Here is an 18,452-nt window from a genome sequence, read left to right as displayed (position 1 = left end):
ATTTCATAGCAATGTTTAGTTTATTCCAAACAGAAATGGCTGCTAAAGACCTTTTTGTCTGTCTTTTCTGTTTATAATGCAAATTATTTTTTGTCTGAGTGAATTTGCGCCACTTCTGATCAAGGTAATGTTATTCATATGCATGTGCATTTAAATGTTATGTCTATTTAATGCAAAAACAGGTGTCAGTTTCTTGGCAAATGCATCAACCCTGGTAAAAATTATTATTATTATTTTTTAAATAATAATTTAAAAAAGCAAAGTTTTCATTTTAATTTAATTTTTTTAACCAGTTTGACACTTGAATGGACCATAAATACCACAAACAAATGTACAGCACTCCCCCACTGTTGCCGACCTGTGGGTGGCCTGGCCCAACATGCAGGTCTGGAGACTGCCACCTGTTGCAGTGCGTTCCCTTCAAGGACCTGAGATAACCCAATCTCACTGAGCAGACCTCCTCCTGAGAGAGTGCCACCAACCTGTGACAATCCCTCATCTTTGTAAATAAACAAAGAAACTCTCAGAAGGTGTTTCTGGAGAGACTACTAGGTCCATGCCTGAATAACTTAACACATGCCTAGAGGCTATGGTGCCTGGAATGTTGGTGGTTGAAGGCCCAGTGTGACCACAATAAGATAAGTGCAACGTTTGGGCCCTTGAGCATGACCCCACATTGTTAGATCCCCAGAGGGTATTGTCCCCTGCTTAGTGAAATCACCTGTAAGTCGCTTTGGATAAAATTGTTAGCTAAATAATTGTTATGTAATGCAACATGAACATAAGCACCTTCTTGATTAATCTTCTCAATTAATTCAGGAATAAAAGATACCATTTACAGTTCAAACTGTGTTTAAAATAAATTATCCCTGCCTGTATCATTTCTAATTCAATGGTGATTGAGAGAGAGACACACACAGGCACAGAGAGACAGAGAGATGGAGAGAGATGGAGAGAGAGGCACACTGGTACAGAAAGAAAGAGGCTGAGAGACACAGCAAGAGACAGAGAGATGGAGAGAGATGGAAAGAGAGACACACAGGGACAGAAAGACAGCGGCTGAGAGACACAGAGAGATGGCGAGAGAAAGAGATGAAACAGCCCTGTCACATTGTGAGTACTGTGGACACCATCCACTCCTCTGTTGTTCTGGTGTTCTTGGAGACCAAACACTGCCTCCACGGCAGGCCCAAACACCGGGCTCATACCATTCCATATACAGTGTTACCGGGCCCGGTACGGACCCCGCTGAGGGAGGGGGGCTAATGAAACGGGTCCGTGCCCAAACAGACTCAGATATTTACATTTACATTTACATTTTTGTCATTTGGCAGACGCTTTTAATCCAAAGCGACTTACAAGTGCATAGGTTCTACCATAAGTCAGAGCATCACATCCAGAAACTAGCAAAATACACAGGAAATGCTGTTCTAAACATAGTTGTCATCAGAAGTTTTTTTTTTTTTTGTTTGTTTTTTTTTTGGGGGGGGGTTAGACAAGGATAGGGATATCAGAAAGGAGGGGTAGGGGAAGTCAGGAGGGAGGACTAAGGTAGAGTTTGAAAAGGTGGGTTTTGAGTCTGCGTCGAAATAGGGGGAGGGATTCTGCTGTTCTGACAGTGGTAGGCAGGTCATTCCACCACTGAGGAACCAGAACGGAAAACAGGCGTGAACGTGCAGCTCGACCGCCAGGTGCACGTAGAGAGGGAACCGTAAGGCGACCAGAGCTGGCAGACCGGAATGGTCTAGCTGGGGAGTAGGGAGTGATCAGGGATTGTATGTAAGGTGGGGCAGTCCCCTTACCAGCCTGAAATGCCAACACTAGGGCCTTGAAACGGATGCGTCAGACACTGTCCCGTCTCTGTGGTCCCACAGGTGGATGAGACCCACACTGAGGGAGGGGGGGCTAATGAAACGGGTCTGTGCCCAAACTGACTCAGACGCCGTCCCGTCTCTGTGGTCCCGCAGGTGGATGGGGGGGGCCACGCGGCCCTGGGGGGGCTCTGTGAGGGGGACGAGGTGGTGTCCCTGAACAGGACGCCCTGTGCGGACCTCACCCTCTCAGACGCCGTGGCACTGATGGAGTCCTCCGCGGACCGCCTCTGTCTGCTCGTCAAAAGGTAACGACCACCGCCGTCTGCACTCTCAGAAACAAAGGTACAAAAAGTACCTAAGAAGGTACAAATTCCTGTCACTGGGGTGGGACCCTGTAGCTACATAAATTGTACACTGAGCCCGCACTGTATAATTAATATGTCCATTTTTAAAATTAGAAAACATACTTATTTTTACCCAAATAAGTACTGTAATAAGTACATTACTGATCTTTCAGTGTACATTTGTGAAATTTGATCCTTGAAGAAAAGTCACTTTATTTCTGAGAGTGTATATACTGTATATGCAGCATGTGTGTATTACATTTTTGAAATTAATATTATTATTATTATTATTATTATTATTATTATTATTATTATTTGCATTTTAGAGTACAACCTTGGATCTCCACAGCAGTTAGTGCACAGTACATGACACACAGAGTTTGGCCGGGAGACCTTGTATAAGTATTGCATATGTGACTATGCAAATACATAGCCATATGCTAATTGGCTATTTGACTTTGTCCTCTAGTGAATGCAGAGGTCAGGGGTCAGGTGGTTGATTTTTTTTGCACTTCCACCCTGTTCCACCCCTTAGAAGGTGCTATATTAGACGTATTAGCCAAGTATGCGTGGTTTCAAATGACTGATAAATGTATTTGATTAAAATCGTGTTACACTATTTCTTATAATTATGTATAAAGAATATAATTTTCACAAACAAAGGAAAATTGGCTGTAAACACCATAGTTTAGCATATTGTTCATGCAATTTTACAGGGAAAAACATAAAACTAGAATGAGGCTTCTCCTAGAAGGCTCTGAACTCAGTCTTGTCGCACAGGGACTGTGGCCTGCAGTTAGATTTGCATTTAAATAACATGGTTTACGACCTGGTATTATTGTCTTGGGCAAGTGCAGTGGATTGTGGGTAATATGTAGAGCGATGGTTGGTTTACAGTTGAGCTGACCTTTGCTCGCCCTGACATGTGTCTACAGAGCAGCTGCAGACCTGTGTCCTTTGCTGTGAAGTGGCTGCAGATCCAAACTCTTTATTTTGCTTCTCACATTATTTATTCCTCTGCTTCTGGAAGAAAATGTGTTTAATATATATATATATAATTCTTTTTTTGGGGGGGGGGGGAATCCCATTATTATATTTACAGGATAAAATTATACAGTATGTGCTGATATGTCACAACTTTGCACTTTGGGATTTTCTATGAAAAACAGGCTACTGAGTTCAAAATGTATTGTAATTTGCAAATTCACATTTGTTTTTTTTGTTTTTTTCTAACATATGGAGCAATGACCTTGCTCTGTAGGCAATGGTGTTGTTACTGAATGTGTTAATGGACTGAACACTCCACTGCACACCATCAGAGGGAACTGAACAAGCCCTGTCCTGCATTCTGAATGTCTACTCTGTTTAGATAACGCAGGGTGTACTGATGGTGCGTCTACTGCCAGCCAGTTCCCGGTTGCAGGGGCTGAGACTGTTGTACCGCAGGTGTAAACATTTCCATTTCTGCTATCCCTCCAGCTCTGTTCAGAAGGCAGGTTTACTTTTTACTGCCAGCACTCGACACTCACGCTGCTCATAAATACTTTTCTCAAACGCTCGCCGTGTGCCAGCTAGGGTCTCCTTGTCAAGGATAAGTATGCCCTCCCCATCCCCCTCCCCGTTACTGCCTGTTGCCCCCCACCCCCACCGCCTGGCCCCACCCACTGTCTGAGCTGCCACCTCAGGACTGTCACCTAGCTGTGGCTAATTTCATTAGCGTGAACGTTGACTGATTCAGTGTTGGTCATTAAAACCCATGCCCTGGGCCAGCCAGAGTTTTTAATTGCCACTGTTGCCCAAGGCTAGCTCTTGTGGGGGGTCTAGGCGAGAGTTTTCTGTGAAGTGTGGTCTGACGATTGTTTGTGAAATGCGGTACCCAAATACATTTTGATTGATTGGCGTCTCCTGAACAAATATATATAGCACCTGCAGTTGTCAGGTTTGGGCAGGACTGACTGGCTGACTGTCTTCTGTTTTTTGTGCTTCCTGATTAAAATAAATAAAAATAAATAAAAAATAATTACCCCCTCTGGTGGCGCCCCTTCAAAATATACGTTTGTCCTGCGGTCTTGCCCGCTGTATTAGCAACACAATTGTTACAATGCTCAGGCATGTTATCATATCGTTGTTATTAAGTATTATATACTATTAATGATCATTTTTAAAGGGTGAGCTTCCTCTTGTCAAAAGCCCTGAGAATTCTTTTTAATGTCGAGCTAATTAGCCAGCTAACCCCATCATCTTTTTAAATTTCACATTCATGCACACTCCAACATATTGTTTGAGACGTTTCGCTATTAATCAGAGAGATTCAAAATGATACAAATGCGCTCGCCGCTCAACAGGTGAAGTTAAACACAAAATCGGTTTAGTGCCTTTTAATTCGTGCGCGAACTGTTAACAGCACCGGCAGTTGGTGTTGCTAGGAAACGGACAACGTTTGTGTCTCGGGACGCCCTCAGAAGGAGAAACCGTTAGCCGAGATGCTACCGCGTTTAGCTAGAATTCTCCAGAATTCACAAACCTCTTAAGTTTTCAGAAGCATAAGGAAATGAATGGGACTCAGTTAGCATATACTTTAAATAGTAAATACCATAGGCTTTTCTTCGAAAGCATATTTTATGTTTTGTTCATGTTACATTATATGTTTGTATATAAATGACTGAGGGCTACTTCACTCTTATTAAACACCAAGCAGCTCCAACTAGTAAATCAGGCAATCCAATTAGCACCACAACTTTTTACAAGTTTTGCTTTATAGTAACAGTTGTACACTGGGAGTGTTATTTCCGTATTTGAATCCCTGGAGTGTGAAATAACATTGAGGGTTTATTCCTGTTCTCTGTCCTGTGGCAGGTACCAGGCCTCCGATCCTCTGGACCCAGATGGAGACCAGCATAGTTTTGGGGCACAGCAGGACCCTGTCGAAGGGGGGGTAGAGAGCACCACACTCCGGATCTGGCCACGGAGGGAGCTGTACATCTCTGAGTCCCAGGACGAGGCCTACTACGGAGAGTCGGAGAGTGACCCCGAGACCTCGGGAAAAGCCCCACCAGCCCCTGGCAGCAGAACTGGGGCTCCCTGCCCTGGGGCCACCCAGGGGTCCTTAACCACAGGGGGATTGGTGGAGCTGCAGCTGCCCCTCGCCGACCACACCCTGGGTGAGCGAGATGACGGTGGCACCACGAAGGTGGGCGTCCGGACAGGGACGTCGGTCACGGTGACAACGGAGATCAGCAGTAAAGTGGCCCCCGGAGACCCCGAAACCAGGATCTACAGGGCTCCTACTGCCAGCAGTGAGCCCCTGCACATCCCCATCCAGGGCAGGGAGCCCCTGGGGCAGCGGGGGGAGGTGGTGATCACCCTGCAGGGCTTTGGGAGGGGCCGGCAGGGGGAGGAGGAGGTGGGGGAGGAGGTCAGGGCGAGGGGGTGTGTTGATCGCGAGGCAACACCTCCCGCTCAAGTCTCCTTCTCAGTCTCTTCCTCTGAGGAGGCCCAGACTGGCGACCAGTGGGAATCAGAGTCCGAGGGAGACCCCAACGAGCCCAACAAGCACCGGGCAAGACACGCCAGTGAGTACCGCGCCCCTCCACCCGCCAAAATCCCCCCCCCCTCCCTCTCCCATCCCAAACCCAGTCTGGGACCATCCTGAGGCACCCCCAGTTTTTGTCTGGGTCTGGAGCTTCTGTGCTGGCTCCTAAAAGCTAAGGGACACAGCACTGGATGCTCTGTCTCTCAATTCTAGAGAGAACGTGGGTGGGTGTACATATACAGTATGTGTGTGCCTTGTACCACTCACAGGGACACCCACGGTAGCAAAGGCATTTTTCTTCCTCTCGTGGAGGGGTGGAGATGGTAGGAAGGTGTCCGTAGTGTAATTGCGGCTGTGATTTAACAGCCTATCGCGGTGGTTTCCGGAATGTAAGTGGTTACTTGTTAATGAGGAAAACGGGAGGCGTGTGAAGGTCTAATTAGCCCACGGTTGGTTGGTCGGTCGGTGGATGTCAGTGCCCGCTCCCCAGTGTGTAGGTTTTGGCAGGAGCGGGCGTGTGCAGAGTTGCAGCCCGATTGCTTCGTTGTAAAGGGATAATAATAAAACCGGAGTGCGCTGATGATGCCTGCAGAAGTGTGTTTGACGGACACCAGCATGTGTGTGTGGCTGGCCGTTACCCGATCCTTTAAAACTGCAAGTCTTCACTGCGCTGAAAAGTGAACTGCCCTCATCTCCTGCCGGAGACACCCCAAGGTTAGTTGGAATAAAAAACAGAACTGTTAGAATTACTTTTACTGCTGTTTTTTTATTGTCGTGTTCTTGTCATGGAGGTGTAGAAAAGGTCAGGTCTTTGTGAGAGGAGTTACATGTAGTGTGAATGAGCTGGGTTTCATACAGCTAAAGGGAGTTTAAGATTAGACCCTGTGGAGCTACAGATAAGGGCTTGTTCTGTTAGCATGTGGCGATCCGGTTTTAACCTATTCTGACTTCCAAGGCTATTTTTATATTTTTGTGCCTTTGCCATTTACACTGTTTTAATGGCCATTTTGTGGTTATGCTCTGAAAATTTGTAATTACTTTTTTCAGCAATTTCAGCAAAAAGTTTTTATCATACATTAATGCAAGTGAATACTGTGTTTTGGTTAAAGAATGGAGTAATTACTTTGAAGCTGACACTTCTCAAGTTTTTTCAGAGCATTCAGAGAGGTTAATAAGGATGCTTTCTCTATAATGTCATCTGTTAAAGTCTTGATTAATGAAATGTATCTTTGCATCTGAGCGACCATGGAGGGAGACATTTAGAAGTGGTTTATCGGGATGAGAATATCTCTTAATTATGAAATTTTCTTTATGTTTAATTTCTGCTTGGGCACTGAAGGACATTTAAATTGTTGTTCTGTGTAATGTGTGCTGTGCTGGGCATGGCCGACTTGCTGTCAGGTCTGGGTTTGATTTATGGGCATTGAATGTAATCGCCAAATTAACTGGAGATACTACAGCCATGTTCCTTCGTGATACATTGGCATAAGCACTAAGGATGGAGTTTGACGACATTTTAATAAACATATGAAGATATGTTGAATGCTATAATCCATTATATTAAGTGTATTTTTTTTTTGTAGAATATAGGTTTGCTAGTTTGGAATGTACAATCAAGCTTTTTGAAATTTGTTTACATATTTTAAATATGAAACCTGTCAGTGTATTACTAGCTTTTTTATTTCAGCTGTTCCCAAAGAAAGGCAAAAATTATGAATTATAATTGTACTGAAATCCAAAGCATTCAGAGCAGGATTTTGTGACATACATGTATTACTATAAAGCCAACAATGGAACAACCATAGAATAGATTGATATTCTATTAATTGAATCCAGAACAATTTCTGAAATGGTTTGTATGAGTCTCGGGTTCTCTGTACTATTAATAAACATAACTTCATGTCTAGTTAAAGAGGTTAGCCACAAGGAGAAACACACACATACACTCTCTCTATCTCTCTCTCTCCCTCCCTCTCCCTCTCTCTCATCCTGGACTATCATTAGGCACTATTTGGAATTATTCCTGGAAAGAATAGTATCCTAATGGATAGCAACATAACATAGTGCTATCAATGCAAGGTCAAACTCAACAAAACTGTCATTATTTTTGACAAAGTGATTTGAGTTTAGCCAGGGCTATTATATTACATATCTGGACCTCCAACAAGCATTTGTCAAAGTATCAAATGAGATGCTCACAGTTCTCATTTGAAATCACAATGAGAGGAATTACAAGAGTCAGATTCAGAGTGGTATGAAATTAGCTGCAACTACAAAGACCAACTGGAGGAAGGATCATATTTAAGCAAGGTGCTGTGGGAAGTCCCCCAAGGATCAGTGCTGGAAAATCTGCATTATTATCTTATTTGCATAAACGATCTTGATTAGCATATTAGTAGCAAAATGGTCACATTTGCAGACAGGTTGAGCAGAACCTCAAAGTGCATAGAAACCTGCCAAGTGACCGGTATCAGGAAGTAGTTTGAACACGTGCAGTTATTGGAGTGTGGAAAAGCTTGATCGAATCAAGTCCAGGCATGATGCAGTGCTGTAATCTATAGACAATTGACAACTCGATGAGCTGATCAACCTGTTCTTGTCATTTTGTATTCTGATAATTTTTCTTTCTTGTGCTCTTATGTATCCCCCCTAGGGCTCAGGCGCAGTGAGAGCCAATCAGAGAAGCAGGTGAAGGAGGCTAAATCTAAATGTAAGCGCATTGCTCTGCTGCTGACCGCGGCCCCAAACCCCAACAACAAGGGGGTGTTGATGTTCAAGAAGCGCCGGCAGAGGGCCAAGAAGTACACGCTCGTGAGCTACGGGACCGGGGAGACCGAACCCGAGGATTCGGACGAGGAAGACGAGGCCCAGGCAGTCCAGTTCACTCTCCTGGACGCTAGCGAGTCGGAACTTGACGACAACTTCCTGGCGAATGCCCAAGGCCACGGCCACATCTTGACCTTGGACTGGGACACCGGGCTGCTCGAGATCGAGAAGAAGCTTGACGGCGGAGAGGACATGGAGTGTTTGCCGGAGACCAAGGGCAAAGGGGCGCTGATGTTCGCCAAGAGGCGGCAGAGGGTCGACGAGATCACGGCCGCGCACGAGGAGATGCGGAAGCAGGGCATACCTGTGGAAGCCGCGCCTAAAGAGATATCCTACCAGGTAGAGGAACACACCTATGTGCAGTCTCCGGGAGGCCAGGTCTACATGGACGTGAACGTTCAGCAGCAACAGCAACGTTATGAGCAACAGCAACAATACCAACAACAGCAACAATATGAGCAGCAGCAACAATATGAGCAGCAGCAACACTACCAACAGCAGCAGCAATATCAGCAGCAGCAGTACCAGCAACAGCAACATTACGAGCAACAGCACTACCAGCAACAGCAACAGTATGAGCAACAGCAACAATACCAACAACAGCAACATTATGAGCAGCAGCAACATTATGAGCAGCAGCAACAATATCAGCAACAGCCACACTACCAGCAACAACAACACTACCAGCAACAGCAGCAACAGTACTCTCACAGTATGAATGGTGTCGTTAGCCACCAAGTAGAGGCACAAAGAGCTGCAGCCCATAATATAACCGCTAAGCCCTTCAGTGGGGTCCAGAACAGAGTACCTGCCCCCTTTCTGCCTTCACAAGAACACCCGGAGGCCTGGACACCCACAAGCTCTGGGGAGCAGATAGCCTCACGGGACGAGCGTATAGCCGTACCAGCGATCAAAACCGGCATCCTCCAGGAGACCCGAAAGAGGAACCAGTCCAAGCCCATGTTCACTTTCAAAGAAGCCCCCAAGGTTTCTCCCAACCCCGAGCTGCTGAACCTTCTCAACAAACACGAGAAGAAGCCTGGGTTTGAGTCAGAGGAGGACTACCTCAGCCTGGGCGCTGAGGCCTGTAACTTCCTGCAGGCTGGCAAGAAGAAGGTCCCCCCGCCTGTTGCTCCGAAGCCCGCCATCAATCCAGCTTCACCGCCTTGGTCCCCTCAACCGGAGTACCCCGGCCAGGTACCCTCCCAAGCTGGGCTCTATGCTCCTGCCGGACCCCCTCCCACTGAAGCTCCTCATCCTACCTTTCAGGCCCCTCAGAAGTCTCCACCGCAACACGTTACCGTAAGTTCCTGGAGCCCACCGGAACCTCAAGCCCTGCAGCCTGATGCTCAGGGTCTCTCCCAAAATCATGAGCCCCTCCACCAGTCTGTGGCCACCTGGGCCCCAGCCCAGAGCAAGTCACAACCACAGGCCCCTGTTACAGCCTGGGCCCCAGCCCAGAGTGAGTCTCAGCCACAAGCCCCTGTTACTACCTGGGCCCCAGCTCAGAGTGAGTCAGAACCACAACCTGCCGTGACTGCTTGGGCCCCAGCCCAGAGTGAGTCAGAACCACAGGCTCCTGTTACAGCCTGGGCCCCAGCTCAGGGTGAGTCAGAGCCACAGGCCCCTGTTACTGCCTGGGCCCCAGCCCAGAGCGAGTCAGAACCACAGGCCCCTGTTACCGCCTGGGCCCCAGCTCAGAGTGAGTCAGAGCCACAGGCCCCTGTCACTACCTGGGCCCCAGCTCAGAGCGAGTCAGAGCCACAACCTGTTGTGACTGCCTGGGCCCCAGCTCAGAGCCAGTCAGAACCACAGGCCCCTGTCACTACCTGGGCCCCAGCTCAGAGCGAGTCAGAGCCACAACCTGCCGTGACTGCCTGGGCCCCAGCTCACAGTGAGTCAGAACCACAGGCCCCTGTTACAGCCTGGGCCCCAGCTCAGAGCGAGTCAGAGCCACAGGCCCCTGTTACTGCCTGGGCCCCAGCTCAGAGCGAGTCACAGCCATCCTGGGTTTCAGCACCCCAGCCACAACCCCAGCCACAACCACCTCCCCGGCAACAACCCCAGCCACCTCCACGGCAACAGCCCCAACCACCTCCCCGGCAACAACCCCAACCACCGCCCCGGCAACCCAAGGCCCAAGTACAGGCCTATCCTCCCCCCCAGTCGCCCGGCGATGCCCAGATGCCACCCCCCTGGCCTCAAACACCCCCCGGTTTTGCGCAGCAGGAGGGCGAACCCCGCTGGCCTTCCCCACCCCAGGCCCAGCCCCAGTCACCCGCCACCGCCTGGGCCCCCCAGCCCAGCCTAGCCCACAATCACGTAGCGGCTCCGCAGGCCCCCAAATCACAGAATCACCCGCCTCCCCAGCAAAGGATAAACTCCTACACACACGTGTCCAAGGCCCTGTCCGATTCGCCGGGCGGCCCCGGCCCGGCTTTCGGCATGCCCGCCTTGAAGGGCAAAGGGGCGGAGCTGTTCGCCAAGAGGCAGTCCCGTATGGAGAAGTATGTGGTGGACTCCGCTAGCGTGGAGGCTAAAGTTAAAGCTCAGTCCCCCACCGCTTCCCTGCCCGGCTCCTGGAAGTATTCCTCCAATATCCGAGCTCCCCCGCCCCTTTCTTACAATCCCATCCAGTCTCCCTCTTATCCCCCCGGGGCGGCCAAACCGGGGGCCCCCTCTGGCCCGCCCCCCAAGCCTAAGGCCAAGGGCAAGGGCAAGCCGATCAAACCCATGCATGCCCTGGATGTCATGAAATATCAGCCCTACCAGATGAACTCGTCCCTCTTCACTTACGGGGCAGCTGTGGAAGCCAACCCCCCCGCCTCTGCCCCCGCCCCCGCCCCCGCCCCAGCACCTGTCAGCAAAAAGCAACCAATCAAATTTGAGAAAGCTGCCGCAGTCCAGCCTTCTGGACCAATGGGTGCTCATTATCCCGTCTCACCGCAGCAGCAGCCTCACCAGCCTCAGCATCCATCTTATGGCACCCCTCCCGGTTTGCAAGATGGCTACCAAATGGCTGCTAATTCCTACCAACAACCTGCTGTCCCTGTCTATCCGCCAGGTCCTAGTCCTCCATACCAACAAGCTCCGAGCCCCCCTTACCAACCAGGCCCTAACCTGGCCTACCAACCAGGCCCAAACCCTGGCTACCAGCCAGGCCCTAACCCTGCCTACCAGCAAGCCCCTAGTCCTCCCTATCAAGCAGCACCTTCAGTAGGCTACGCTCCAGCTCCCAGTTCCTACGTGGTTCCCAAGTTCCCTGTGGCCTCCAGGGCTGAGCCGGTAGCCACAGGAGGGGTTATTGCTGCTCCAAAGCCCAAGTTCTCTGCCAAAAAGTCTGCAGGTCAGGTGTGGAAGCCAGCAGCCGTGGAGTCCTCAGAGCTGTAGAGCGCACACAGTAGACACTCTGCTTGACATAACAGCTGTAGGTTGGCTGTGTGGTCATTTGAGGTTGTCCTCCTCTGAAACCATTTATCTGGCATGCTGAGAAAAAGAAAAAAGAAAAAAAGATACTCATAATGATTAAGCGGAATGCTAACAGGGTTAAAACCAAGACTTACAGTTTCCTCAACCTTCAGTTTCTTGTTCAGTAAATTGCAAGGGTAGTTTAATTTGAGATATTATTGCTATAAATCACATGAGTACAATATAAATTCAACACTAGTCACAGAGCATTTCTTAATATCTGAATTATGTATAGTTTTTGGAAAGCTTCATGTTAGCTTCATGTAGTTATGTGTCCAGCCAACAACCTTTATCTGTGTTGCTTTTCATGTTAGCATTCACATTTTCTTTGGAACATACATTTTTCTTTCTTCAGTGTCAGTATTTAGATTAGTATAATGGGCAGCTGGAAATTTACAGTATCATACATTAAGTTAAAGACAAAACAGATTTTTGTTCATTTTTATATCAAATAGAAAAGCCTCGGTATCTCCTTATTATTTGGTGATATAATTGGAAAAGACAAGAAACTGTTTTTGATGCGCATTTTTAAGACTACGTAAAAAAAATGTGCAATGTGTTGACTGCACACATATTCATAAATGCCAGCATTTACAAAGAAAGAGAGACGGAAAAGGAGAGACTAAAGCATTATGATTAATGTTTAAGAAAGATATTTTGATTTGAAAAAAAGGAAAGATAAAGTAGACTGAAAGTGGTGAAAGCGTTGAATAAATCGAAACACAGAGTGCTTCTTCCTTAACTTCAAGTCACGGATTGAAGCAAGTGTTTAAAGAAAATACTGGGGCACATTTATTTGAAGGTTTTAGCATATTTGAAAGGGTTTGCACACACAAACACCACTATGCTGACTGACTGAATCAGCTGAAGGATTGGTTTGCTGGAGCTAGCATCCTCTGTGCTAAAACTTTAATTTAAATATGACCTGTGTACAGTGGTAGCTGAAACCAACTGAAAATGATTTTTAAAAAGAAAAATCATTTAACTTTCTTGGTTTTAAATGTAATTTTGCTCTCTGAATCCACACTGTGTGAGACTTTCAAAAGTGACATACATTTTGTATAGTTAAAAATATACAGTTAAGTATATTATGTTTGCAAGAAAGAATATCCTCTTGAAGTCTGAAAAGTATGAATTCAATGGCAAGTTGTGTGCGGTAGGAAACAAAGTCATATGTAAATAGTGAGTCAAAGGCAAAACACAGCACAACAGTACGAGAGAGAAAGACGTGTTTAATTAATGTTACTGTAATGATCTGTCTTTGGCTTTGTCTATGTGAGGAGTACACTCCTCAGCTTTAGGTTAAAAATTATATCTGTACGTAAGTAGCACAAACATATTATCTCGATCTTCTGAAGGCAGAGAGAATGTATGCAAGAATCTGAGGTCTTAGCAATGTTCTTTTGCTAAGCTTGCAATTTAATAAGATTGAAAAGGAAAACAATATTTTCTTAAGTGTAATTCATGTTAGGGTTATGAGTGGAGGAGGTGGAACATACAGAGATGAATACACTCCTCTTGACGGATGTGGATCTTGTAAAATATTCTTCAGTATCTTCCACTGACCCTGCTTGAGCAGCGTGCTTTTCTTTTTGCTGGCTGCGATGTTGTTGGAGACCCTAAATTAAACTGCACCGCGAGATGGACTGTTCCTCTGTTTGGAGTGGAGGTGGTCCTCGCAGGACAGGGGTTTGTGTTCCGGTTTGTTCTGGTATGTGTCACAGCTGGTATCACTGCAGTTCTTTTTCTGTTTTATTTTTGTATAAGTCTCGCCCGTGCTTTCCTTTCACTGTTTTGTTTTTCCCCCACTTCTGTGTCAGTTTCACAAATTTCAACCTGCTTTGTTAAAAAGACAACAGAGTTATCCAGTACAAAAAGGCTTTGCTGAGTCTAAATCGGCCCTTTCGATAAAAAAATGAGAATAAAAATGACTCAAAAAATGTTGATCCATATTGTGGTATAGAAGAAATGGTTCTGTGAAGCCTTGGAGACTTTCTGCTAAATCTGTTGTCTTCTTCCTCCTGTTATTTTTATGTTTATCTTCCTGTGATGAACTTTCTGTATGCTTCACCTCTATTGCATTAAAAATGGGCTCTCATTCATTTTGTTTTGGTTTTTCTTTGGCTGTCTGTTTTGCATGCATTCTGGAGGAGTTCCCTTTCTTTAAGTTTATGTTTTTGGGCGATATCCTCACCCTCACACGCATTCATTTCGTTCAGCGCCCACGTACATCACAGTTTTATCCCTGGCTTCACTCTCACCAATTTCTTTCTTCCATTGACATTATTATCCATTTTAAGAACAGAGTTGTGTCCTATTCGCATTCACCAACCACATCAACACTCGAATTACTTCCAGCTGAGTATTATATAATAATAGAAATAGGGAATAACTACATGAAAATATTGTTGCGATATCAGTGCATTGATTGTATTTGGGATAATATGCTCAGACCTCAGTGAGGCTGCCAGATGGCAGTGAGTCTGGAGGGCTTGGTCTCCAGGCCCCAGAAGGAGCAGGGGGTGCAGGGGGAATGGGGAATCGTTTCTGAAGGTGGTACATGATGTCAGAGTCCCATGGTGTGCACCTGTGGTATGGTATAGCAGGAAACCAAACACACTACACTTCTCTCTCTGTCTCTCTCTCTCTCTCTTTTACTCTCTAATCTCAGTGAATATTATGAACATTCATATGTATCTTGTTTAAAAGAAGTTTAGACAGTATGGAGCCCACTTGGTACATATTAAGTCCCCCTGGTGTGTGCGTGCGTGCATGCGTGTGTGTATGCGCGCGCAACTTAATATGCAACTATGGCATTCAAGAAAATTGAATCTCTCCATTTCCTTGTGGATCTTGTGACTAATGATCATCAGCATGATTCATCTGCTATTTTTAATCTCAATCAGCAACAAAATACACGCCTGGACCGTTTCTCTCCTCCCGGAGGGCAGATGGCAACAGTGGCCAACCAATCCCGTATCACGGCCGCGTGGCCAAACAGAACCTCGGCGGTCAGTCGAATGCCCTTGTGATGTCATCGACTCGGATAGAATGCGTTGATGTCATGCTGACTCATTGGGGCTGGGGTCAGAACATCCAAGTTTGATGTCATCTGGCTTCAACCCCCTGCCTTAACACATCATCGCCAGTAGCCACCTCTCTATTTTAAGATCCCCAGGGATTAAAACGTGTAAATTGTAGATAATCTGGCCTGTGACACTGGCGTGCCATGTGTGGTCATGCGAGTCAAACATCTGTCTCAGAAGTACCTCATCGCGCCTGCCCTCTTCCTGGTGTCAGATCTTTATTCTCAACATGACCTCAGGCTTGAGAGCGGCCTGGGATGTCCCATGGTGCATTGCACAATAGCCATTCAGAAGAGTGATAAAATTACATCCAGTCACATTGCAGTCAATCAAAATATTTGGTAACAGCCTGTTAATTACCTAGTACTTACTGGGTAAGTACTTGTGTAATTATTTTGAAACGACTTTGATTTCAGTGGTAAATACTATGAAACAAAGTCAGTAAGCACTATGTGAATACTTTAAGTCCAAGGTCATTAACGGGAGTGCAAAATAGAGCGTTACCAAATATTTTGTAGTAATTTGTCATTGACCGTTTCATTAGCGATTTACTTTAGCATTATGTCACATTACACTGGAATCATTTAGCGGATACTCTTATCCACAGTGATCTACAGAATCAGAGAACATCGGTGTTATTCTCGGGAATATAACGGTATCACCAAGAGGGGAGAGAAGGCCCATTTAAGTCTTTAAATATGAAAAATAAGTGAGAAATACGAAATTTCAAACACGCTGTAATTACGGCTCGTGCCAGGGCTTCGCGTGTTGCACAAGGTTTTCTTCTGAAGTAGCCATAACACTTGTCCACCAGATGGTGGCAGCAAACGCCTCCTGTTTGACTTCTTGCAGTCCGGTTATGACCCGCTGTAGCAGACCGACAGATAAATCCTGCTCCACCGCTCTCTTAAACGTACTTCCAATCCAGGCTTGTAAAAAAAGATATAGCTGCTTGTGCCTTTGGGCAGATTTGTGCACTTGAAAGGGTTGCCTGTGATCCTGCAAAGCCAAAACCATTCCCTTTAACCGTCTGAAGATATAACAATCACAATATTCCCCCCAAAAATTAAACATCTTTTCAAAGGGTTAAGGCTATGCTGGAGAATACTCATTGGCTGGAGTGAATCATTGACCTCGGAATAATACGATTCTAGCCGCCGCAATTTTTATTCATTTTGAAATATTGAGCGTTTCACGTCCTAACACAGCAAAACTGAAATACAGGGCAGTTCTTCACAGATCAGAATGACAGACACCAGAAAAGTACTCTGAATGTGCAATGTCAAAATCCCATTAAATTTCCCTATAAACAACATATTTATGACAATAATGTCAGTTAGAACCCCATAATTCTAGGTTCATAATGGTTCCAACGGAGTACAGAATACAGTGCAGATACACTCTCAGAAATAAAGGTGAGAAAAATGCCTGAAAAGCTATAAATGCTGTACATAAAATGATACCCATAGCCAGCAATATATAATCAATTTGTACCTTCTTTGTATGGAATACTTAATTCTCATTTGTAGCCAGGGAGAACATTGCGGTACTTTCAGGGCACATTTGGGAAATGTGATCCTGGAAGAACAGTAATGCACCACCGCTGTCACAGTATGTCTGAGAGAGTGCGGTAAGTGGCGGAGTGGTACATGTCCAGATGAGAAGAGGTGCTGCTGGAGATAATCGCGTGCGATGCTTGTGTTTTCAGGGTCTGGGCAGGGGGTACATCCAGTCCCTGTCCCGGCGGTCCGAGCTGGCGGTGCGCGTGTCCGCCGCGGGGCCGCAGCCCTTCGGGGGGCAGAGGCAGGTGTCCTGGCTGGAGAAGGGGTACAAGCCCCCCACGCCCTGGGAGGCGGCCTGCAGGAGCCCGTTCGGCCTGGTGGACGAGGCCTTCTCCCTCCGGAACCTGCAGCAGTCCATCGCCTACACCGTCAAGTCTGCCGCCCAGCGCAAGGCCCTCCCGGAGCCCCCCGAGGACTGGAAGGCCCGCGTGTCCTACCAGCCCCCGCCCCGGGCCGCGCCCTCCGCCCGCCTCTTCCCCCCGCCGCCCGCCTTCATGTCCCCCACCAAGAGCACGGCCTCCGCCCCGCCGGCCCCCGACCCCCGCCTGCCCCCCCTGCGGCTGCGCCTGCCCCAGAGGTCAGCCACCGAGACCAACGTGCGACACACCGGGGCCGGCCCTGTGGGCTACGCCACGCTGCCCCGCTACAGACGGCCCCACAACCAGGGGTCCTGGGGGTGGTAGGGCCACACAAACTACCACTGGGCTTCTGCTTTTTATTCTCAGCCCAGCCCAATGTGAAGGGGCTGCACTCAAACCCCAAAGGGGATTGGCTTCGGTTGAGAACATTGAGACAGTTGAGAAGGGTTTTGATAGGGGCACAAAACAACAGTATATCAGCCATTTTGATTGGTTGAAAAGGTATAAGGTGGAGAGCGTCATATGGCACTCTAGGGATTGAAAGGGGCAATGGCTAAACGTGAAATATGGAGCACTGTTTCTGAATATATAAAAAAATCATAATAATCGAGATAATTTAGCATTTACCTTGTTGTGGCTGCGCGTGTATAAGTTTATTTTGCGGAGTTGATTATAAAGACTGTAAAATGCTCATTAACCGGTGAGATACAGCCATACTGGGGGGCGGGGAAGCCACAAGGTGAGGGAATTCCTTAAGGTACAGGAAGTACAGTAATACTGTAAATTGAAGTGAAATTACTTTGAGGCCTTTGAGGAAGCTGTTGGAACGGCAGTTAATTTGTGGCAAAGCACAAATATTTGTCACCAATTTTCAATTCCAGTCCCACTGTCAGAACATTTTGTGTGAGCTGGGTTTTCAATGGAAAATTCCACAGACTTTAATGGAAGATTTCACAGAATTTGACACTTGATTTTTTCCCTTCACATTATGGGCTATTTGCTATTACTTGTTTTTTAAATATCCTCATCTTGGTCCATATTTTGCCTCCTGCCACAGAATTATGCTGGAGTATGTATGTGTTTTTAATGTGTGTGTGTTTGTGTGTTGCTGAAGATATGACAGGAATATGACAGACAGCCAAATCTAATTTTAATCAAAGTTTATATTTGCTGTCACTGAATGATGGTAATATGATAAGGAATTGGATTTTGATTATGCATGTGACAGAGATGTAGAATCACTGTGAGGTTGTGGGAACTATAAGGACACAAAGGACCATTGGCCAGGTATAGAGGGACACAGATGAAGTCACTGATGTCAAATGGAGTAAAAAGATTGATGTAAACGGATCATTCCCTGGGTTAGGGCCCAACACATTTTCTTTCATTAAAGCAGACAAAGATGATGATCGAGAAAAGACGAGCGTCATTTGAAGGGTGGCGTTTCATCGAAGTCGACCG

The 18,452-nt window shown here is 46.7% G+C and overlaps 1 protein-coding gene across 1 annotated transcript; it reads left to right on the top strand.

Moving 5' to 3' along the window:
- Nucleotides 1-1,092: 1,092 nt before the first annotated feature.
- LOC133135106 (synaptopodin-2) lies at nt 1,093-14,086 on the top strand. Its single transcript, XM_061251885.1, has 4 exons — nt 1,093-1,236; nt 1,968-2,119; nt 5,015-5,730; nt 8,344-14,086. The coding sequence occupies exons 1-4, from the start codon at nt 1,093-1,095 to the stop codon at nt 11,904-11,906; spliced, it is 4,575 nt and encodes a 1,524-aa protein (XP_061107869.1). The 3' UTR covers nt 11,907-14,086.
- Nucleotides 14,087-18,452: the final 4,366 nt, after the last annotated feature.

This window comes from Conger conger, chromosome 8 (genome assembly GCF_963514075.1).
Source record: "Conger conger chromosome 8, fConCon1.1, whole genome shotgun sequence".
NCBI lineage: Eukaryota > Metazoa > Chordata > Actinopteri > Anguilliformes > Congridae > Conger > Conger conger.
The sequence above is the reverse complement of the archived record's forward strand: the minus strand, read 5'-3'. Positions and strand labels throughout refer to the sequence as shown.